At 45.1% G+C, this 24182-nt stretch overlaps 2 protein-coding genes across 2 annotated transcripts; one reads left to right on the top strand and one right to left on the bottom strand.

Moving 5' to 3' along the window:
• Positions 1–2149: 2149 nt before the first annotated feature.
• On the bottom strand, positions 2150–6785 carry UBE2J2 (ubiquitin conjugating enzyme E2 J2). The gene is made up of 7 exons (XM_005496287.4): positions 6600–6785; positions 5419–5549; positions 5101–5141; positions 4603–4705; positions 4346–4484; positions 3972–4052; positions 2150–3758 (listed from the first exon to the last, which is right to left on the bottom strand). Exons 2-7 carry the CDS (start codon positions 5547–5549, stop codon positions 3468–3470), a joined length of 786 nt encoding a protein of 261 aa, XP_005496344.1. The 5' UTR covers positions 6600–6785; the 3' UTR covers positions 2150–3467.
• Positions 6786–8196: 1411 nt separating this feature from the next.
• SCNN1D (sodium channel epithelial 1 subunit delta) lies at positions 8197–23949 on the top strand. The gene is made up of 13 exons (XM_074558265.1): positions 8197–9037; positions 15669–16012; positions 16631–16892; positions 17528–17715; positions 18284–18387; positions 18969–19132; positions 19935–20033; positions 20898–21015; positions 21587–21665; positions 22022–22079; positions 22494–22549; positions 22922–22997; positions 23701–23949. The coding sequence occupies exons 2-13, from the start codon at positions 15681–15683 to the stop codon at positions 23947–23949; spliced, it is 1785 nt and encodes a 594-aa protein (XP_074414366.1). The 5' UTR covers positions 8197–9037; positions 15669–15680.
• Positions 23950–24182: the final 233 nt, after the last annotated feature.

The raw sequence follows: 24182 nt of genomic DNA, 5'->3' as shown, positions 1-24182 counted from the left end.
AGGGTTTTGCAAATTTCTCTCAGGAAAATCAGCTTTTTTGGGGAAATTTATCCCAGGGAAATCAGGGTTTTTTTGGGAATTTGGAGCACCTGGCAGGGCTGGAAATCCCTGCCTCGGGATAAACCCCAGCATGGATAGAGCAGAATCCATGTTTTATTTCCCAGTTTTGTGGATAAGGAGAAAAAGTTTTATGTATTGGGAGGAAAACTCTGGATCTTGGGGAAACTGAGGCACGGGACACTCCCAACCCAAAATCCAGAAAAACCAAATTTTGTCCCCTGGTTTTTTGGCAGCACCTCCAGAAAAATGTGGAATTTGGGGACAGGAAAAAATGGGGAAAAAATGGAATTTGGGAAGGGAAAAAAATGAATTAAATTGAATTTGGGAATGGGAAGAAATGGAACCCTGGAATTTGGGAAGGGGAAAAGTCCCAGGGGGAGGTGCCCAGCACGGCAGGAGTTAAGGGCAGCTCAGCCCAGCACATTCCAGGCGGGATTTGTTGCTCATTTTTGGGATTTGTTGATAATTTTGAACTTCTCCGGCGCCTGTGGGACCTTCCCGGGGCCGATGGAATTCCCAGAGCCCCAGGCTGGGAAATCCCAAAAATCCCCTTCCCAATTTTGGGATCATCCCAGAAATCCTTTTCTTGATTTTTTGGGAAAAATCCCAAAAATCCCCCCAGAATATCCCCCAATTTTTGGGATTATCACAAAAATCCTTTTCCTGATTTTTGGATCATCCCAGAAATCCCCTTCCCAATTTCAGGATCATCCCAAAAATCTTCTTCTCAATTTTGAAATCCTCTTCTCAATTTTGGGATAATCCCCAAAATCCCTTTCCTGATTTTTGGGATCATCCCATCCTGGCTTTCTCCTGGAGGGGTTGGAGATCGCCCCAAAAATTCTTTTCCCAATTTTAGTTCCATCAAATATCCCCAGGGAATTCCCCCATTCCCAGAGCCCCAAACATTCCCGGATTTTGTGACAATCCCATAAAATATCCCCAGGGAATTCCCCCATTCCCAGAGCCCCAAACATTCCCGGATTTTGTGACAATCCCATAAAATATCCCCAGGGAATTCCTCCATTCCCAGAGCCGCCCCCAGGCTGGGATTTCGCGATTTTGGGATTTGGGATCGTTCCCAGTTTAGGATTTTCCAGGATTCCCCAAATCCGCTCCAGCCCCAATTCCCGACACGGTGGCGCCACCTCGTGGCCGATCCCCAAACCCCCAAATTCCCGGAAAAATAGAAAAAATTCCCAAATTTCTGCCACTCCAAAAGGGAAATAACCCGGCAGGGCAAAGCTCCCGGCGCTAATTAAGAATTCCTAATTAATCCTAATGAGCCGTCCTCATTCCCAAAAGAAATTCCAGGAATTTGGGAATTCCTGGAGTTTTTAAGGAGCGAATTCCCTTTTTTTGGTGATTTTTCTGCTGGAAATGGGATTTTCTGGCTTTAAAAATCCAATTTTTTCCCCCCCATGAAAATGGCAGGATTAATTAATCCCTGATTATTCATTAATTAAATTACCTGTAATTATGAATTAAATTATTAAGTATTCATAATTTATAATTTGTTTATAAATAAATCAGATATATAATTTTAATATAATTGCAATTATTCTCTATCTAGTTTAAAATATTATAATTTATTATATATAATTTAATTTTAATTAAAATCAGTAATTATCAGCAGGAATGCTAAAAAATATCCCAAAATTTCAAGGAATTACAGAAATTATGAATGATGAAGGAAAGACACGAAGACATCCAAGGGAAGCTGGAAAATCCGACTGAAAAAAGGAAAACAATCAGGAAAAATGAATATTTTTCATTATTTTATTTATGAACTGAAATATCCCAAATCCCATTTTTTCCCCATGGAATTTTATTCCCCAAAGAAGTCCCACAAAGTCGATTTTTTATGGATTTTTATTATGAATAAATCACTTTAAAACGCAGCCATTCCCACTCCTCTGAGCTTGGAAAATCCCCCCAAAATCCAGGAATTTTTATTAAAAATAAAGATTCTGGGGAAAATTCCAAAATTTTTAAATCCATGGAATTGCAGCTGCAATTTCAAGGATTTATCCCAAGATTTTATCCTGAGGGAGAGGTTGAAATTTAATTTTTTCTTTTTCTTCGGGGGAAAAGCTGAATTCCCAGGAAAACACAAATCAACCCCAAAAAATGGGAATAAAAATTCCATTCCCAAATCCTGGAATCCACAGGGATCCCACAAATCTTCCTCCAAATCCAGGGAATTCCAAAGAATTGGAATTTTGGGGTTTAAATGCAACAAATTTTTAGGGGAAAAACAAAAAAATAGGGCTAGGGTTTTGATGGTTTTAAACAAAATTTAAGGTCTTACCTCAGCAGATGAATCCCAAAGGAATTTTGGGTTTTTTAAGAATTAAAGCAAATCCTGAATCAAGTGGAACCACATTTGGGGTTTTCCTCTGACCCAGCTGCTCTGCAGGAGCTCCTTTGTTATTCCCACCCCAAAATTGGAATTTTTCCCTCCCCAGGTGCTGTTCCCTCCATCCCCAGAGCCCCACATGCTGAATTTTGGGACACAACCCCCCATTTTTGGGACAATAAAACCAATAAATTTGACTTCTCACCAGCAGCAAGACCCAAAACCCCGCCACAACCCAGGAAGGGCAAAAAACCCCAAATTTTCCACCCCAAGAGTCCCATTCCAGAGTGCCATTCCAAGAGTCCCATTCATCCTGAAGTGAAAATTCAACAGAGTCAAAGTTGTTGAAGATCTTCAATGTTCACACCACAGATGGAGGAGAACTCTACAAATCAACGGGTCCCAACAAGCCCCACCATGACCCAAGGAGGGGCAAAAACCCCAAATTTTCCACCCAAAGAGTCCCATTCCAAGAGTCCCACTCATCCTGAATGAAAAACTCAATGGAGTCAAAATTGGCTGAAGATCTTCAATGTTAAAACCACAGATGGAGGAGAACTACAAATCAAAGGGGCTCCCCAACAATGCTGTGACTTCTGAACCCAAAACCCCACCACAACCCAGGAAAGGCAAAAAACCCCAAATTTTCCACCCCAAGAACCCAATTCCAAAGAGTCCCATTCACCCTGAATTGAAAAGTCAACAGAGTCAAATTTGTTGAAGATCTTCAATGTTCAAACCACAGATGGAGGAGAACTCTACAAATCAATGTGTCTCACCAAGCCCCACCATGACCCAAGGAAGGGCAAAACCCCAAATTTTCCACCCCAAGAGTCCCATTCCAAGAGTCCCACTCATCCTGAAGTGAAAACTCAACAGAATAAAACTTGGCTGAAGATCTTCACTGTTGACACCACAGATGGAGCAGAACTCTACAAGCCAAAACGTTCCCCGAGCCCAGCACGGCCCTGGCAGGGCCAAACCCCACATCTCCCCCCCGAGGAGCCCCGCTCACCCCCAGCCCAGCACATTTGGTCTCTGCAGGCTCTCACTCCTGGGCTATGCTCCTCAGCACGTACTTGACTGTGTAGGCGAAGGCGGCGAAGCCCACGATGACAAACAAGTTCGCCAGGGCTCCCCCCAAGAGTCCGTGGTTCCTGGGGGGCTGCTGCAGCCCCCCGGCGTGCCCGGGCGCCAGGGCCGCGTGCTGCCCCTGCAGCAGGGCAGCGTGCCCGTTGTGCCCCAGGTGCGCGTCCCCGTCCGGCACCACGTCGGGCAGCGGCAGTGACGGCGGCCTGGAGCTCAGCTCGTCCTGCGCCTTCTGCTTCTGCTTCATCTCCTGCAAGGGGAGAGCAAAGCCAGTGGACAAGTGGAACGTGTGGGGATTTGGGGCTTTTGTTTGATTTCCTGCATGGGGGAACAGAAAATTCAATGGAATTTGGGGTGATTTGGGTGTTGTTGGTTATTTCCTGCATGGGAAAGTGGAATTTGGGGAGGGGCAGCGAGGGAGGTCTGGAGCTGAAAAATGAATAATGAATGAAGATTTCCTTACCTCCACCACTTCAGGGAAGAGCTCACAGAAGACTTTATCTTTTAAATTAAATGCTAAGCTCTGTGCAGCCAGCTGCCTTTTCTGGGGAGAAAAAACAAATTTATCAGCAATTCCATGAAAATTCAATCCATTTATTTCAATTCCACCCCTGATTTCCCACCACAATGGTGCAAACCTCACACCAAGTGGGTTTTAACATTTAAAGCATCACATTTGTGAGGACTATTGACTAAAATTGAGGTTTGTGGGGCATAAATTTTGTTCATTTTTCATCCTGCGGACCAGTGGGAGAGACAGGAAAAAGGAACCCAATCCCAGCCAGGCTTTACCCCGAGAAACCCCAAATGTGGTGGAACTCTCCCCAGGGGACTCACGGTGAACTCGGAGGTCTCAATGCTGCCCAGGGTGGGCCCCTTCTCCACCATGAAGCTGAGCAGCCCCGTCAGGATGGTGGACACGGACCAGGCCGGGTTCCAGGTGTCCGGGTGGAAATCCGTGATGGACAGACAGAGCCTGGCCAGGGACAGACAGCCAGGAACCGGGAATTGGGCTGGGAACGGCTGGGGGGAATGCTGGGAAGGGGGCCTGGATTTGGGATGGGAATGGCTGCAGCCTGGGAAGGAGCCCTTACCTTGTGTTGCACTTGAACCTTCCATTGGGGGTGATCATATAAATACTGGGGGGTTTGAAAGGGAATTCTCGAGGAAATATTAATTTTCCGTGGTAATATCCACCTGCAAACCAGCAAAAAATGGGTTAAATGAGTTATATTTAATCAATAACTTCCATCCTCAATTCCCCTGCTACATTCCTTCTTCTAAACCACCTAAATGGGTTGAAGGAATGATATTTAATTAATAATTCTCACCCCAATTCAAATTCCCATCCCCAACTCCCTTGCTTTATTCCTTCTCCTAACTACCCCAAAAATGTGTGAAATAAATTATATTTTATAAGTACATATAAAATTCTATTAAATCCCATTCCTGATAGGAACGATTGACAGCAGCATCCCTACTTCTTCACCTCCTTCCCAGTTTTTGGAGCTGTTTTTAGTGGGGTTATTTTGCCTTTTCCCACCCGCTGGCATTCCTGTTTTTCCATGGAAGCCCTCCAGGCAGGGATTTACCTTCATACGGGGTCAGCTCAGGCCCTCGCACCACGTAGTGCCTGGAAAAGAGGGGAATGGAACACTGGGAAAAACCACAAACAGCCCAAAGAATCAGGAGCAGCCTCAGGCAAAGCTCCCCTGTGCACCTGCCCAGACTGCAGAGAGAGGGAGAAGGAGCTGAGAGCCTGGGGAAGCCTCTGCTGCTCGGGGCGAGGGACAGCTCACGCCAGCTCCCAGGGGCGAGGGACAATCCGTCCCAGCTCCCACCCAGCTCCCAACTGCCAGCCCAGCTCCCACTCTCCAATTCCCATTCCCCATTCCCCATCCCATGCCCACCATTCCAGGATGTTGGAGGGCAGGGGCTCAGCACAGATGTAAGGCACTGGATCCTTTTTGATCCTCAGGTAATCCTGCTTCAGCCTCTGCGTGGCTGTGGTGGGGGCCCTCTTATTGCTGCTGCTGCTCATCTGATTAACACACACACGTTAATTACAATTAAATCCATTCATTAAAATTCATTAATGCAACCTCAGTAAGCACAGAGCTTAGTAGAACCTTTCCCCAGCTCCTTAAAAAAATCCACTTTATGGGCTGTGAGATATAAATTGAATTATTTCGGTTTTTAAGGAGCAAGAATCACAGAAAACTTAATAATAAAATTCCAAAGAATTTTATTTTATAGGTTGTATTTAAGATATAAACGCAATTATTTCAATTTTTACAGAGCAAAAATAATAGCAAATCGTAATAATATAATCTAATTAACGACAATTAACTAGTGTAATTTTAATAAGCACAGAGCTTCATAGAAGCTTTCTCTGGGTCTTCATAAAATCCACTTTATGGGTTGTTTTGAGAGATAAACTCAATGATTTGGATTTAAATTCCATTATTTGAATTTTTAAGGAGTAAAAAGCACGGAAAAAGAGGGGAGAAAAGGGGGGGGGGAAGAGGGTAAAAAGGAGGGACAAAGGCGAGAAAACGGGGGAATAAAAGGGAGAGGAAAAGCGAAAATTGAGAGAGAGAGGGAAAAAGGGAAAGAGGAAGGGAGGGACTAAAAGCGAGAGGAGAAAAGGAGAAAATAAGAAAGAAGGGGAAGAAAAAGGGGGAAAGGGAGAGGTAAAGAGAGAGGGACTGAAAGGAAAAGGGGAAAGGGAAATGGAAGGGAGGGAATGAAAATGAGAGAGAGGAAAGAGGAACCAGAGAGGGAGGGAAGAAGGGAAAGAGGAAAGGAAGGACTGAGAGAGAGGGGAAAGGTGGAAAAGGAGGAAGGGAAGGAGAGAAACAGGAGAGGGAAAAAGGAGGGGGGAAGGAGAAACAAGAGAGAGATGGGGAAAGGAGAGAGAGGAGGAGAACGGCAGAAAAGGGTGAGACAGGAAGGCAGCCGAGGAAAGGAGGGACTGAAAGAGAAGGGTGAAAAAGGGAGGAAAGGACAGGGGAAAACGGAGGGAGAAGGAGAACGCAGAGAGACAGTGAGACAGGAAGGCAGCCCGCCCGTCCGTCCCCGTCCCGCTTACCTCTCCGCGGCCGCCAGGCCCCGGGCGGCCCCTCCTGCCCGCGGCCGAGGGAGGGAGGCAGGCGGGCAGCGGCGGCCGGGCCGCGATGGCGGCGGAGCAGGCGGGGCGGGCAGCGGCGGCCGCGGCTCCCTCACGGCCCAAGCCAAGATGGCGGCGCTGCCGGGAAGGAGCCGGCGGCGCTTCCGGGGCCCGCGCGGCTTCCGCTTCCGGGACCGCGCGCGCAGGGCGGGAACCGTGAGGGGAATCATGAGGGGACGCGCGAGCCCTGTCGCGACAGAATGCGAGGAAATATCGCGCCTCAGCGGGGAGGGTGATCCAGACACTCAAACTGCGAGAAATAGGGCTCAGAGTTTAAAAGATTTTATATAAAAATGTTGAATAAAGGATAAAAGGGGCGATATCCAGCGCAATTTGTCAAAAAGCATAGCCTTAGCTTAAAACAATTTTTTATATACTTTTCCATATATATATACATATATATATATATATGTGATGTATGTAAATCATGTATATAATGTGTGTAAAAATATCTACATATATATATGAGATATATTTAAATAATATATATGTAGAAGCATTTTAAAAATTATATATATATATATATTCTTTTAAAAATCTCCTTTTTAACGAGGAATATCCCCCCAAAAAATCTCATTTTTAACAAGGGTGGAGCAATAAGGGGAGGTGACAAAGCCATGCCAGGGCAGGTGGCATCACCAGAGCTCTGCACAAACAGCAATTAACAATTTAATGAACATTTTAATTAACGATTAACCCCGTGTCATCAGGCCTGCCTGGCAGGTGAAGCACCAGGGGTGTAGAAAAGTTTTTTTTTTATATAATTGTGTTTATGGGAACTAAATGGGATTTTTAATGTAGAAAATGGGGGATTTTATGTAAATTAATTTTTTATTTCTTAATAAAAAGAATTTTAGTAGTTTATGTTTAGTAAATAAAAACAGTTTATGTTTATAGGAAATAGATGGGATTTTTAAGGCTTTAAGGGGTTGTTTGGGGCACTAAAAATAAATTAAAAGCAGATTAAAAGCAAATGTTAAGGGTTTTTAAAGGATACAACAAAACCTGGTATTTGATGTATGAAAATAATGTTAATAAAGATAAATAAAGTTTTTAAAGGCTTTTCAAATCTCTCTGGTGTTCTCCTTTTCCCATCTCCCTCTGATTTTCCTTCTCCTTCCCTCCCTCCCTTTTTTTTAAAGCTTTTTTTCTGCTTTTTAAAAATATTTTTAAAAGTTTTTTAAAAATAAACTGTCTTTAAAATGAAGTCTTATAAAAATAAAGTTTTTTAAATAGAGTTTTTTTAAAAATAAAGGTTTTCTTACAATAAATTTTCTTTAAAAATAAAGGGTTTTTTTTAATAAAGGCTTTTTAAGAATAATTTTTAAAAATAATTTTTTAAAATAAAGTTTTTTAAAGCTTTCTTTGCAATTCCCTGCTCCTCCAAGGTGGGAAGCCAGGGAATCGCAGCTGGACTGATCCCAAAGCAAACCCTGCACAGGGCAGGAGCTGCCACAGGCATTGAGCAATGCCAGCTTTAATTAGGGTTTGTTAATGAGCGCTCCTGCTCCATCCCCTCCTCCCTGCTGCCACCGCTCCTCTTCCTGCCGCTGCCGCCTGCTCCAGCTCCAGCTGCAACCTCCACCTCGAGCCGGGAACATTTGGGATTCCTCATCTGCTCCAGGTGCCGGGAGGGATTTCCCTCTCTTTTCCAGGAATTTTTTTGATTTTTGGCAGCTGGGAGCTGCCACCTGCTCCAGTTCCAGCTGGAATTCCTGCCCTGGGAATCCATTTTGGAGCTGGGAGGGATTTCCCTCTCTTTTTCCAGGAAGTTTTGGGGATTCCTCATCTGCTCCAGGAGCTAGGAGGGATTCCCACCTCTTTTTCCAGGAGTTTTTTGGGATTCCTCACCTGCTTCAGCTTCCAGCTGGAATTCCTGCCCTGAGAATCCATTTTGGGTCTGTTCCAGGACCTGGGAGGGATTTTCACCTCTTTTCCCAGGAGTTTTTTGGGATTCCTCACCTGCTCCAGCTCCCAACCAGAATTCCTGGATTGGGAATCAATTTTGGGGCTGCTCCTGGAGCTGGGAGTGATTTCCCTTTCTTTTTCCAGTTTTTTTTTGGATTTTTTGCCTTTTTCAGGACGCAGCGATGCTGTGTGCAGCTCCAGGATGGCTGCAGCCCTGGTGCCCTCCCAGCAGGGAGGTTCTGGTGTTCTCCAGCCCTCAGAATTCCCCCAGATCCTGCTGGGTCTGACTGGAAATCAGAGCAAAACCCATCCCCAGGCAGGATCTCAGATTTGGGGTTCCAGGGCATGACAGATCCCTGAGGAAAGCACCCAGAAGAGGAAGAAAATCCCAAAAAACCCCGGAATTATTCCAGAGGATGCCAGGAGCAGCTGCAGGTTCCCTCCTCACACAGGTGAGTGAGTACGAATGAATGCTGGCTCACCCCAGCAGGATTTTAATTTTCGTTTTAATTTGAATTTCCGGGCTGGATTTAACCCTCTGCACCCAGAGCACGGCTGACGTGGAGCTTGCTCATTAAGGAGGGGTAATTAAGGAATATTTCCACGGCTGCTGATTAATAGATTAGTCATGTGCCCATTGCTCATGTGCCAGGGAGTTTTATTTTGGAAAATTGGGATTAAAAACGAGCCCAGCAGGGGTTAAGGGGTGTTGAACCAGCCTGGAGCAGGTTTGGCAGCATTGGGACATCCCAATCGTGCAGGGTCAGATCCCTGGAAGGGAGTGCAGAGAAATCCCCCAGCCAGGGCCCAAAGCTGCTCGCAAAAAACAATTTAGAGGGAAAAATATCAATTCAGAGGGGTCCAGAGGAAAAAAAAAGTAATTCAGGGATTGCCAGGGGAAAAAAAGGAATTGAGGGAATCCCAGAGGTAAAAGGAATTGAGGGATTCCCAGAGGGAATTTAGGGGTGTAAAGCTCCAGGAGAGGAGGAAAACATCCAGAAAATGCAGGAATTCAGCACAAAAAGCAATTGAGGGATTCCCAGAATAAAAATAGCAATTCAGGTATCCTCAGAGGAAATGTTGGTGTGCAGAGCTCCGCTGACATTCTGCGAGAGAAGGAAAACACCCAGAAACCAGAAGAATTAATCATGAAAAGCAATTCTCAGGGAATTCTCAGAGGAAATGTAAGGGTGTAAAGCTCCAGGAGAGGAAGAAAACATGCAGGAAATGCAGGAATTCAGCACAAACAGCAATTGAGCGTTTCCTGAAGGAAATTTAGGGGTGCAGAGCTCCAGGAGAGAAGGAGAACATGCAGGAAATGCAGAGCTTAGCACAAACAGCATTGCAGGCCCTGCCAGAGGGGATGCTGGTGTGCAGCTGTGGCCGCTGGATCAGCCAGCCCAGCCAGGCTGCTGCGGGCAGCCCCCAGCGCTGCTCCCTTCCCTCGCTGCCGTCCCACCGCTCCGGCAGCGCCGTTCCTGCGGCTCAGGGGGCAGAGCCGGCCCTGCCGAGCGCCAGGGCCGCTTCCCCCGCCGCCCTCTGCTCCTGCCCGGCCGGGCTGCGGGGCTCGGGGTGCTCCGGGTGTTCTCCTGGAGCTCTGCACCCCACATTTCCTTTGGCAACCCCTGAACTGCTGTTTGTGCTGAGCTCTGGGTGCTCTGCATGATCTCCTGGAGCTCTGCACCCCAAATTTCCTCTGGCAGTCCCTGAACTGCTGTTTGTGCTGAGCTCTGCATGCTCTGGGTGTTCTCCTGGAGCTCTGCACCCCAAATTTCCTCTGGCAACCCCTGAACTGCTGTTCGTGCTGAGCTCTGGGTGCTCTGGGTGCTCTCCTCCTCTCCTGGAGCTCTGCACCCCCAAATTTCCTCTGAGAATCCCTGAACTGCTGTTCGTGCTGAGCTCTGGGTGCTCTGGGTGCTCTCCTCCTCTCCTGGAGCTCTGCACCCCAAATTTCCTCTGGGGATACCTGAACTGCTGTTCGTGCTGGGCTCTGGGTGCTCTGGATGTTCTCCTGGAGCTCTGCACCCCAAATTTCCTCTGGCAACCCCTGAACTGCTGTTCGTGCTGGGCTCTGGGTGCTCTGGATGTTCTCCTCCTCTCCTGGAGCTCTGCACCCCAAATTTCCTCTGAGAATCCCTGAACCACTGTTTGTGCTGAGCTCTGGGTGCTCTGGATGTTCTCCTCCTCTCCTGGAGTTCTGCACCCCCAGATTTCCTCTGAGAATCTCTGAATTGCTTTTTGAGCTGAGCTCTGCATGTTCTGGAGATTTTCCTCCTCTCCTGGAGCTCTGCACCCCCAAATTTCCTCTGGCAATCTCTGGATTGATTTTTGTGCTGAATTCCTCCTGTTTCTGGATGTTCTCCTGCTCTCCTGGAGCTCTGCACACCTAAATTTCCCCTGGCAATCCAGAGTGGAAAGAATGAAGATGAGACATGGTTTATTCCTCTTAAATTTTACAATTATTTAAGAGATTCAAATCCTATTAACCAGGATAATAATGAATAACTAATTGCTATCAGTCTGTTCTACCCCTCTTTAATATTAAAAGGAAATTTCACAAAACATACCCGGAACCTTGTTTAAGTTAAAAAAAACCCCCATATTATTTCAGAAATTTTAATTAAAAATTGTAATTTAAAAATTTTTAAAAATAATTTTAATTTTTAATTTAAAAAGAAATCAAATTGAATGACGAGTTTTAGCAGAGCCAGGTGAAGAGTTAATTAGCTAAAATCTCATAAAAAACCTCCCAGCTTTGGGAACCTTGTTCTGTCACGTTCGTGTCTCTCCTCACCCCGGGTTGTGCAATGGAAAATGCAACAATCAATCCCTGACAATGCAATTATTGCACAAGGAGCAGCCACCAGAGCATAACATTGTTGTCCTGCTGCCTCAGAAAAAACCCCTGCAAAATTCCCTTCAGGAATTTTTTTCTTGGAAAATAAGGAAAAAATCTGGATCAGCATCACTGAGAAAATCTCCTGGTTTTGTTGGGGCATTTTTGTGGATCCTGAACTGGGGGAAATGTGGGGGAAAAAAACTCCTTCACTGCTTAAAAATGTGATTTTTTTTTTTGTTTCAAAATGCAGAGATTGTGGAGATAAGAGCCCTGAGAAAGTCCTGGGGGGTTGCAGGGCTGTAATTAAAAATTCTGAGTAAGAAAATGTTGATTAGGGTTGGGAGGGAGGGAAGGAGAAAATGTTCTGTGTGTCCTGAGGAGCAGCAATTGTGGACGTGGCCAGAAGGTTCCTTTTTATTTTAATTTTTGTTTTTAATTTGTTGATTTTCATGGAATCGCATCCAATTTCATTGATAAAGGATGCAGAGGTAAAGAAAATGTAGGAATTTTACCATTTTTCTTGGAAGTTTTTATGTATGAACTGTGCAAACTCTGTCCTTGGCCCTGCACTGGGCAATTATTATCTGGAACAAAATCCAGCATAAATCAAGTGTAAGTAGGATTTAAATAAATCAAAATCAGGAGAGTTTCTTTCCTTTCACCTTTGTCCTTTCTCCCTTCTTTCTGAATCAAATTTCACAAGAAATTTTTTTTTTTTTTTTTTTGCAAACACTGATATTTCACACCTTCCAGTGGGAGAGAAAATCCAATTTGGAAAGGCAGGGTCTAAATTTATCTGGACCCCAAATATTCCCATTTTCACATTAAAAAACTTCCTGCAGAGCTGGTTTCCATATGGAAAAGAATAAAACATAATCATGGAAGTTCTCCTTGGTGCCCCAAATCCATTTCTCCCTCATTTCTGCCACTCTTTAACCCAAAACCTGATTTGAACGGGGTTGGTTTGGTTCTGGTTCCGTCTCAGCACCTGAATCCTGGATGGGGATGGGACGGGATGGGATTGGATTGGGATGGAATTGGAATGGGAATTGAGATGGGATTGGATTGGGATATTCCTGAAGGAGCAGGAGGAAATCCACATTGATTCCACCGAGGAATGCAATTCCTCAAGGCTTGAGGGCTCCAATTCCCTGGGATCCTACCAGGCTCTGCAAAACAGGGAAAGAAGGCAGGAAGGTCCTCCTTAAATGGGAAAATCCAGAGTGGGAAGAGCAAAGATGGGAAAATCCAGAGCAGGAAGAGCAAAGATGGGAAATCCAGAGCAGGAAGAACAAAGATGGGAAATCCAGAGCAGGAAGAACAAAGATGGGAAATCCAGAGCAGGAAGAGCAAAGATGGGAAAATCCGGAGCGGGAAGAGCAAAGATGGGAAAATCCGGAGTGGGAAGAACAAAGATGGGAAATCCAGAGCAGGAAGAGCAAAGATGGGAAAATCCAGAGTGGGAAGAGCAAAGATGGGAAAATCCAGAGCGGGAAGAGCAAAGATGGGAAATCCAGAGCGGGAAGAACAAAGATGGGAAATCCAGAGTGGGAAGAGCAAAGATGGGAAAATCCAGAGCGGGAAGAGCAAAGATGGGAAAATCCAGAGCAGGAAGAACAAAGATGGGAAATCCAGAGCAGGAAGAGCAAAGATGGGAAAATCCAGAGCGGGAAGAGCAAAGATGGGAAATCCAGAGCAGGAAGAACATTCTGGAACCCACGGTTATTTCCCTAAAAACGATGACTCTGATCATGAGGGGGGAAAAAAATCGAGGTGAACACGCCAGCAGCCCTTAAACCCAGCTTAACTCCGGTGTAAGCTCCACGTTAACCTGTCTGTCCAGTTTATTCACTTCCTATTATTCCCTGGATCATGCTTTGAATAATTTCCATCATCTCTTCCTCCAGTCCTGCCCCTTTGATGTCATCCCTTCCCTCCATAAGGGCTGGACAGCTCCAGGGCCTCCCAAATCCCACAGCTTTGGGCCAGCGCCTGGCTCTGCTCAGGGTTAAGCCCAGGGCTGGGTTTAGTGGCTTCTCTAAACGCTCACAGATCAGAGTTTCTGCCAAGGTACCGTGGGGAGGGGGCTGGAACTCGGTTATAATTACATTTTTTAATGTGTATTTTTGTATTTGTAGCTATAAATCTTGGGTTGTTCTGTTTTTCCAGATTGGTTCTGAATTATTTTGCTTTATTAAATTTTTAGAATTAATCATTTTAGCAAAGCAGATTTAAACAGGATGAATTTGCCATAAACTTAAAATCCCACTCAGAACAGCTGAAAATTATCTGAATTAACTCTGAAAACCAGGCTTTGTCTGGGGGTTTTTATAGTCAAAATTAGATTTAAAAAATCTGTTTGATAAATTCTTTAAGAATTCATTTTGGGTAATCATTGCCCTTTTCCCACATTTCCTCATGAGCAAGGACTAGATTCTTTTAGCATTCATTTTGGGTAATTATTCCTTTTATTTCACATTTCCTGATGAGCAAGGACTAGATTCTTTTAGCATTCATTTTGGGTAATTATTGCCCTTTTCCCACATTACCTCATGAGCAAGGACTAGATTCTTTTAGCATTTATTTTAGGTCATTATTGTTTTTTTTAATTCCACATTTCCTCATGGCTAAAGACTCAAATCTTTAATTTCATTGAATTAAATCAAATTAATTTCATTACTTCCATCACAGAACCCCTCCCAACAATCCTTTAGCTGCTTCTCCTCTCCTCAATTTCAACCTCTATCCCTGTATTTTTATTGATTTATTTTAATTTTTATTTTATTTATTTTATTTGGAGCAAAGGTTGTCCCAAAGTTTGGACTCAGTAAACTCCTTTTAATGACATAATGAGCAGGGTGATTCACGGGCTGCTGTCATGTTGGAAATTCTCACCTTGTCATCTTCGGGACACGGAAATGTCCCGGTGTCACTCTGCTGTCCCAAACTGCCACCAGAGCCAGTTTTCCACGCTCAGAAACGCTGGAATTATCCCTGGAATAGCACAGGAGATGTTTTAATTACTGGGAGAAATGATAATAAAAATATCTGGGTTTTTAGTTGTATTTATGCCGCTCTTGTGAGTGTTTTTCAATTTCTTTTCCATTTATTTTCAATGCTGTAAAATACAAATACCTAAATTCCTATTTATGTGGCAAAATCACTGTTAATAACGTTAATTAATATCAATAATATAATATTATTTAATTAATATTTTGGTGGTCTTGAAGAAACACCCTGAGGGCGTTTTTATTTTATTTCCAGTGGTTTCTACAATTTTTGAATTAAATTCTTTCTCCACACCCTAATTTAGCCCATCCCTTCTGTGCTTCCAACTGAGGTTTTTCTTCATTTCCATCCCAAAATACCTGCCTGTGCCTCCTGCATTTCATCTTGGAGCAGAGTTCAGAGAGAAATTCATCCTTTTTACTCTGCAGAATGAGATCCTACAGCAAAAATTAAAACCAGCTTCTAATTTTCTAATTCAACCAGCTGAAAGTTGAATTTTTCCCTAATTCTTTGCCATAAAGATGAAGCCATAGTGGTTTTGAGCCAGTCTTGTTTTAGGCCCATAAAACAAGAATAAATAAGAAGTAATAATATAATAAATAATAGATATAATAAATAATATATTAAAATAAATATATAAATAAATAATATATAAAATAACATAATAAATAATAATGATTAAACCAGAATATTCCACTAGAATTATTCCTCTCATCATGAATTACAAATCTGTGTGGACCCACAATGAGTTGATAATTCAGGATCAAACCCTGCTCCTTGCAGTTCTTGGAAAGAAGGAAATTCCTCACCTTTTTTGGCCTCAAACTTCCCAAATCCACCTTGGCAAGGAAATCCTCTGGAAATGTGGAAAAGCTCCTCAGAATCTCTCAGCAGCAGCAGAATTTGGGTTCTTTGCTCCTTCCAGGATCCAGATCCTGGGGGATCTCCCTGGATTCACATTCTCTGCAATTTTATTGTCAGGTTTTCCTAATTACAAACTCGTTTGGGTCCTGCTTGGAAAAGGTTTCTTTGGAAGAGGAAACTTTGGGAAAAAAAAACTATTTGGAAAAGGCCTCTTTGGAAAAGCCCATTTGGGAGAAACCTGTTTGGAAAAGGTTTCTTTGGAAAAACCCTCTTTGGAAAACGCCCCTTTGGACAAAGCCTCTTTGAAAAAGCCTTTTTGGAAGAGCCTTTCCCTCACATTAATACGATTTTCCCTCGTTCTCCATGCCCAGAAAGCCACTTAGATGATGGAACCAGAGCTTCCCGAAGGAGAAGGAGGAGGAGAAGCAGCGGAGGAAGGGCTGATCGAGTTCTACGGCTCCTTCAAGGAGATGTTTGAGTTCTTCTGCAAGAACACCACGATCCACGGCACCATCCGCCTGGTGTGCTCGGGCAGGAACCGCATGAAGACGGCGTTCTGGACGCTGCTGCTGCTGGCCAGCCTGGGCATGCTCTACTGGCAGTTCGCCCTCATGTTCAGCCAGTTCTGGGCCTACCCCGTGGTGCTCACCATGTCCATGGACTCCGAGCCCAAAATGTTCCCGGCCGTCACCATCTGCAACCTGGATCCCTCCCGGTGAGCTGAGCCTTGGCAGTGGTCTGGGAGGCGTCCCTCAGGGTTTGGGAATGGGCAGGGATGTGTCCTGAAGGTTTGGAAGGGTCTGGGAGGCGTCCCTCAAGGTTTGGGAATGGGCAGGGATGTGTCCCTAAAGGTTTGGGAATGGGCAGGGATGTGTCCTGAAGGTTTGGGATTGGGCAGGGATGTGTCCTGAAGGTTTGGGAATGGGCAGGGATGTGTCCCTAAAGGTTTGGGAATGGGCAGGGATGTGTCCCTAAAGGTTTGGGAAGAGTCAAGAACCCCCTGCATGCATCCCACAGCCATCCCCATGTGCCATCCCAGCACACCTGGATGGTCCCAAAGGTTTGGGAAGGGTCAGGGATTCATCCCCCAGGAGGGACATAGAACGTTATTATTAATAAATATAACTAATAATTTAAATATTAAATTAATATTATTAATAAAGATTATTAATAAGTTAAATACTAAATAAAGTTATCAGATTTAGGTGTGCTGAGCAGCAGAATTTCTGGATATTCTCCCACAGATCTCAAGATATAACCTTTCCATGGAGCTTGTGAGATCAGAAATCTGGAATTTTTTCCAAAATGTGGAATTTTCTCCCAATCCCTGCAGGTTTGAGCTGGTCAGCGAGCAGCTGGAGCAGCTGGAGCGCATGGCCGAGGAGTCGCTGGCCTTCCTGTACGGCCCCAAGGCCTCGGCCAGGCTGTCCCAGCTGAGGGACAGGAACAGGGACCGGGACAAGGACGGGGCCATCCGGGTCCAGGCCTGGGCCAACCTCAGCAGCGCCGGCTTCAGGCTCAGCCACAACTTCTCCCTGGTCAGGATGTGGGACCCCAGCGCAGGCGAGAAACATTCCAGAGTGGGATTCCGGCTGGTGAGCGGCACAGAGCGGGAGCGGGGCACCTCAGGGTGGGGTGCACCCCAGGGAAACTGGGCATTGACCCCAAAGGAACTGGGGATTCACCCCAAAGGAACTGGGGATTCGCCCCAAAACACCTGGGGATTTGGATGGGGATTCGCCCCAAAACACCTGGATGGGATTTACACAAAAATAATCCATTACTATTATGGGAATAATAATAGTTCCTATATAATACAATAATTATGAATATATAAATTATGTATTAAAATAATATATACATTATATACTATTATATATATTATATGGATATTTATAGACTTTGATAGATATTTCATATCGATTATAGAATATATTAAAATTATATATAATAATACATTTCATGTATTATAAATTAATATATTAATATAGAATAGTATAGTTATTACAATCTAATAGTTACTAGAATAGAATAGAATAGTTATTATAATCTAATAGTAACTCTCATAATAGTAATAGATTGTGGTAATAAGCTATTACTATTATGGGTATAATAACAGTTCCCATATAATATAATAATATATATAACATAATAGAACATAATTAATATCACATAATACTAACGATTCCCACACTAATAACAGACCCTGTCCCCTTTCCCTGTGTCCCAGTGCAACTCCACAGGTGGGAATTGCTTCTACACCTCTCACCCGTCGGGCATGGACGCGCTGCTCGAGTGGTTCCGCTTCCACTACATGAACGTGATGGCCCAGCTGCCCCCGGGGCTGCCCCAGCACCAGCAGCACTTCCAGGACCTGGTCTACTCCTGCCAGTACGATGGGGAGCCCTGCAGGCCCAGGTGGGTGCAGGGGGACACAGAGCCTCAGCTGGCACCCAGGGAGTTCGGGCTGGGTGTGGGGAAAAGGGGTTCTATGGAGAGGGGATAAAGTTCTGGAGTGGCTGCCCGGGAGGGGATGCAGCCCCCATCCCTGGGTGTGGGTAACAGAGCCTGGGTGAGGCACTGGGTGCCAGGGGGGAGCTGAGGGGTTGGGTCCATGCTCTTGAAGGGCTCTTCCAACCTGGGGATTCTGTGAATTCTGTGAAATTGGGGTTGTCCCTGTTCCAAGTTCCTTCCCCCTGTCCCAAACACATTCAGCTTGGAACTTCGGTGGTGTCACACTTGTAATTAAAACCCCATTAAACTTCTCTTGATTTTCCATTAAAACCCCATCAAATCTCTCTTGACTTTCCAGTGATTCCTGTTTTCCCAAACACATCCAGCTTTAAATTACAGTAATAAATCAAATAATTAAATCCCATCAAATCTCTCTTGATTTTCCAGTGATTCCCATTTTCCCAACACACGCAGCTTTGAATTAAGGTAATAAATCAATTAATTAAACCTCATCAAATCTCTGATTTTCCAGTGATCATGTTCACTTCCACCACCCAGTTTTTGGGAGCTGCTACACTTTTAACAGCAAGGGGACAGATCCTTTCTGGGCAGCCACAAAACCAGGAATTCCTTATGGTGAGTCATCTGCAAAATGGGGAAAAAGAGCTAAAATTAAAAGAATTCATTAAGTTTGTCCTCAGTGCAGGATTTAGTGATAAATTTTGGCATCTCTTGTGGCACAAACATGTGCCACCACAATATTATTATTTTAAGCCCCAGCAGCATCTGGGCTTAAAAAAGCAGAATTTATTTTTTGTTTATTTGGAGCAGGATGTTCTTACAGTGCATATTGCACACTGTATTTTTGGGGGTTTATTGGGTTTTATTTATAGGGGTTTTATCATTTATTATGGGATTATTGAGGGTTTGCAATAGGTGCCATTATCACCAGGGCTCTGAGGAACAAAAATGGCTCTTGAGGGCTCCCAGAATCCAAATCTGGGTTTGTTGGGTTTTATTTATAGGGTTATTATTATTTTTTATTTAATATGGAAGCTCAGAATAGCTGCCATTTTCACCTGGGCTCTGAGGATTAAAAATGGCTTTTCTGGGATCCAAACTGAGGGATCCCAGAACCCAAATCTGGGACCCCAACAGGAGGGATTTGCCCAGTGCTGCGCACTCCAGCTGTCCCTAAAGCCCCTGTGTGTCCCCAGGGCTGTCCCTGATCCTGCGGGCCGAGCAGAAGGAGCACCTCCCGCTGCTGTCCACGGTGGCCGGGGTGAAGGTGATGATCCACAGCCACAACCAGACCCCGTTCCTGGAGCACGAGGGCTTCCACATCCGCCCGGGCATCGCCACCACCATCGGCATCCGCCAGGTGGGCACGGGGTCGCACAATCCCAAACCATTCCATCCCAAACCATCCCATTCCATCCCAAACCATCCCATTCCATCCCAAACCATCCCTCCATCGGCATCCGCCAGGTGGGCACGGGGTCGCTCAATCCCAAACCATTCCATCCCATTCCATCCCTCCATTGGCATCCGCCAGGTGGGCACGGCGTAGAAGCATCCCAAACCCTCCCAAAGCATCCCTTTTGGCATCCGCCAGGTGGGCACGGGGTCGCTCAATCCCAAACCATTCCATCCCAAACCATCCCTCCATCGGCATCCGCCAGGTGGGCACGGCATAGAAGCATCCCAAAGCATCCCTTTTGGCATCCGCCAGGTGGGCACGGGGTCACACAATCCCAAACCCTCCCAAAGCATCCCTTTTGGCATCTGCCAGGTGGGCACGTGGCCCCTCGGAGGCATGGGGACACCTGGCTTGGGGACCTCTCCTTCCTCTTCTCACTCATCTCATCCCCAAATAAAAAGACCCCAAATGTTCTTTTGGCTCTCCAAATTTTGGAGCCTGATTTCATTCCCACTTAATGATACTATATAAAATATATAAAATAGAAAACGTTAATGTATATAATACGTTGTATATGAATTATATTCATTATATTAATTTATATTTTTTCCCTGATATTAATTACCAACGTCCAGCTCTGCTGCTCATTAACTCCCTGCCCTTCCTGCAGGGTGATGGCTGGCTCTAATTAACCCTGCTAATCAATCACTCAGGGCACTAATCAATGAACCCTGCTAATTAATCGTCCCTTGTGTCCCCACAGGACCAGGTGAACCGCCTGGGGGGCAACTACGGCAGGTGCACCAGGGACGGGGCTGATGTGGCCGTGGAGCTGCTCTACAACAACTCCTACACCCTGCAGGTACTGAGCCTGCCTCAGCTACACCCGGCTTAGCCAGGCTCTATAGTAACTCCTACACCCTGCAGGTACTGAGCCTGGCTGAGCTACACTGGCTTAACCAGGCTCTGTAGTAACTCCTACACGCTGCAGGTACTGAGCCTGCCTCAGCTACACCCGGCTTAGCCAGGCTCTACAACAACTCCTACACCCTGCAGGTACTGAGCCTGCCTCAGCTACACCCGGCTTAGCCAGGCTCTACAACAACTCCTACACCCTGCAGGTACTGAGCCTGCCTCAGCTACACCCGGCTTAGCCAGGCTCTACAACAACTCCTACACCCTGCAGGTACTGAGCCTGGCTCAGTTAAATCTGGCTTAGCCAGGCTCTGTAGTAACTCCTACACCCTGCAGGTACTGAGCCTGCCTCAGCTACACCCGGCTTAGCCAGGCTCTGTAGTAACTCCTACACCCTGCAGGTACTGAGCCTGGCTGAGCTACACCTGGCCTAGCCAGGCTCTACAACAACTCCTACACGCTGCAGGTACTGAGCCTGCCTTAGCTACACCCGGCTTAGCCAGGCTCTGTAGTAACTCCTACACCCTGCAGGTACTGAGCCTGGCTGAGCTACACCTGGCCTAGCCAGGCTGAAACTGCTCTGCAACAGCAACTCCAATTTTTTTTGCCTTTTTTCTTCTAAAAGCTCCATCCGACAGATTCAGAATATTTTTGATTTATCCAATTTTTTCCCCTTTTCTTTAAGAGATTCATCCTAGATAATCAGAATTTATTTTTATTTATTCCAATTTTTTTTCCCTTTTCTCCTACCAGTTCCGTGCTAGAAATGTGGATTTTTTTGGTTTATCCCAGTGCTTTTCCCTCTTTCCAGGCGTGCCTGCACTCGTGTTTCCAGCGGGCCATGGTGCAGCGCTGTGGCTGTGGGTATTTCTATTACCCACTGCCTGCCGGGGCTCGCTACTGCGACTACAGCCGCCAGCCCGCCTGGGGTAAGGCAGCAAAAGAAATAAAAATATAAAATATAACATTAAAACAATTTAAAATAATAATAATAAATAATCTCCGGGATTACCTGGGAATAGCGACTACAGCCGCCAGCCCGCCTGGGGTAAGGCAGCAAAAGAAATAAAAATATAAAATATTTTTAAAAAAATAAATCCTGGGATTCACTGAATCCAGGAAAAAATCCCTGGGATTCACTGGGAATAGCGACTACAGCTGCCAGCCTGCCTGGGGTAAGGGAGCCTGGGAATTAATTAATAATAATAGAACAATAAAAGAATTCACTGGATCCTGGGAAATAATCACTGGGATTTCCTGAATACTTGTGAAAAAAATCCCTGGAAATTCCTGAGTCCCTGGGGAATCCCTGGAATCCAAGAATTCCCTGGGGTTAAAGGATCACTGATCCATGGGGTGGGAATTACCTTTAAGTTTCCTTCCAACCCAAAATTTGGGGATTTTAGGATTTTTTTCTGATTATTTTTCTTTGAGATAATTCCAAAGGGAGTGGGAATTCCTGGGAATTCCCAGCCCTGTTCCTCCCATCCCATTTTCCAGGGCACTGCTTTTACCAGCTCTACTCCCGGCTCCGGAATCACCGCCTGGATTGTTTCCAGCACTGCCCCAAACCCTGCAGGTGAGCCCCAGAAATCTCAGCTCAAATTTCAATTTAATGCTCCCAACTTTTAAAAATTTAATTTAAATTAAAATTAAATTTATTCAATGTTTCTATATTTTTCTCATTTAAATTTAATTATTTAGGTTTATTCTATTTAATTCATATTTAATTTCACATAGATGTGTTTCTCTCTATTATTTATATTTATTATATTTAATTATTCAGGATTTGTTTTGTGAACTGAATTGGGAAGCTTTTCCCAAAGGTTCTGAAGAGCTGCCATGGGAATTTTCTGGATTTCTGGGAATGCTCCCTGGGCAGCTCCTGGTGCTCAGAATTCCAGGTTTTCCAGAATTCCTGGTTTTTCTCCCCAGGGAATCCCTGTACAAGGTCTCAGCTGGCACAGCGAAATGGCCCTCGGCAAAATCCCAGGTACTGCAAAAATTCCAATAACAAATATTCCAATAACAAATACTCCAATATCAAAAATTCCAATCACGAATATTCCAATAGAAATCTCCCAAAAATGAACATTGCAATTACCAATATTCCAGTATCAAATATTCCAATAACGAATCTCCTTGTGACAAACATTCCAATGTCAATGGTCCAATAATGAACGTTCCAATAACAAATATTCCATTAGGAATATTCCAATGGAAACATTCCATTAACAATGTCTCATTAACAACATTCCAATGCCAAACTCCTATTAACAATGTCCTGTTAACAATACTCCAATGCCAGCATTGCAATAATAAATATTCCAATGCCAGCATTCCAAGAATAAATATCCCATTGATAATATTCCAATGCCCCTTTCCAATGCCAATGTTCCCATGGCAGGACTGGGTGCGCCAGGCTCTGCGGCACCAGAACGGCTACAACTCCAGCAGCAGCAGGTGAATCCTGGGCTCACCCCAATCCATGGGCTCATCCCAATCCCAATGGGGTCTGGGACGGGTGGGGAGGGCAGCAGGAAATCCTGGGCTCATCCCAGTCCATGGGGTCCGGGATGGGGAGGGAGGCCAGTGGGAAAACCTGCAGGATCATCCCCAAAAAAATCCCAAGAAACCCTCAAAAATTCCCAATAAATCCCCAATAAACTCCCAAACAAACCCCCAATAAATTCCCAGAAACTCTCCAAAAAATGTGCCCCAATCCCAGCTGGGAATGCCCTGGAACCAACTGGGAACTCCCCCCAGCCCTGACTGGGAATGCCCCCCACTCCCAACCTGGGGGTGCCCGGCGTGCCAGCTGTGCTGTCCCTGCAGGAGGGACATTGCCAAGGTCACCATCTTCTACCGCCAGCTCAGCTCCCAGGCTGTGCACGAGGCCCCGCTGCTCTCAGTAGGTGACAGCTCCTTTTTATTCCCTTTCCATAGAATTCCTGAGAGTTCCAGCAGGAATAAATTCCTAAAATTTGATTGTTTACCTTTAGTTTTATAGTATATAAAAATATATCTGTTTATTCATATGATAATATTAATTATTAATTACCACAAATTATTTTAAGCTTTATTTTTACCTTATATAAAATATATATTTGTTTATATATTAATTATTAATAGAATTTTTTTAATATTATATAAAATATGTATACTTATGCCTATGATAATATTAATTATTCATTAATAGAAATTATTTAAGCTTTATTTTCATTATATAGAAATATATCTATTTGTTTATTTTATATTAATGATTAATTAATAGAATTTTATTTTTATTTTATATTATATATGAATATATATACTTATTTATTGTATTAATTATGAGTTAGCTCAACTCCCAGGCTGTGCACGAGGCCCACAGCAGAATTCTGTGGGAATATCAGAGCTCTGTTCCCAGAGCTCAGATAAATAAAAAATCAGGGGTTTTTCCAGGAGAATCTGCTGCTTGGGGATTTGGGATTGGTTTTGGTTTTTCGTTTATCGGGAAAATTATCCACTGATCCCATATGCTCCAAATATGGGTGTGAGGAATAGGAAAAACATAGAAAAATCAAAATAAACGCCCAGAGCTGTCCCGTACCTGATCCCTTTGGGTTTTCCAGGAGAACCTGCTGCTGTCCAGCATGGGCAGCCAGTGGAGCCTGTGGTTCGGCTCCTCGGTGCTCTCGGTGGTGGAGATGCTGGAGCTGCTCCTGGACACGCTGGTGCTGTCCCTGCTCTTCTGCCTGCAGCGCCTCCGGCCCGGGCGCGGCCCCGGGGGCTCCGGGGAGCGGCGGGAGCGGCCGGGGGGCGGCCGGGAGGGAGCCCGGGGGGCGGGACGGGGGCGGGAGCTGGAGCTGGGACAGCTGTGAGGGGCTGGGGCGGCAGTTCCCAAAAATTCCCAAATGCTGGGGGGCGAGGGGTCCTGGATGGAGGGCTGGGGGCGGCAATTCCCAAATGCTGGGGGGAGAGGGGTCCTGGATGGAGAGCTGGGGGCGGCAATTCCCAAATCCTGGGGGGAGAGGGGTCCTGGATGGAGGGCTGAGAGGCTCGGAATTCCCAAATCCTGGGGGAAACGTGACAGGGACATCCTGGATCCATAGCC

The sequence above is a fragment of the Zonotrichia albicollis genome, chromosome 25 (assembly GCF_047830755.1).
Source record: "Zonotrichia albicollis isolate bZonAlb1 chromosome 25, bZonAlb1.hap1, whole genome shotgun sequence".
In the NCBI taxonomy this organism is placed as follows: domain Eukaryota; kingdom Metazoa; phylum Chordata; class Aves; order Passeriformes; family Passerellidae; genus Zonotrichia; species Zonotrichia albicollis.
The sequence above is the reverse complement of the archived record's forward strand: the minus strand, read 5'-3'. Positions and strand labels throughout refer to the sequence as shown.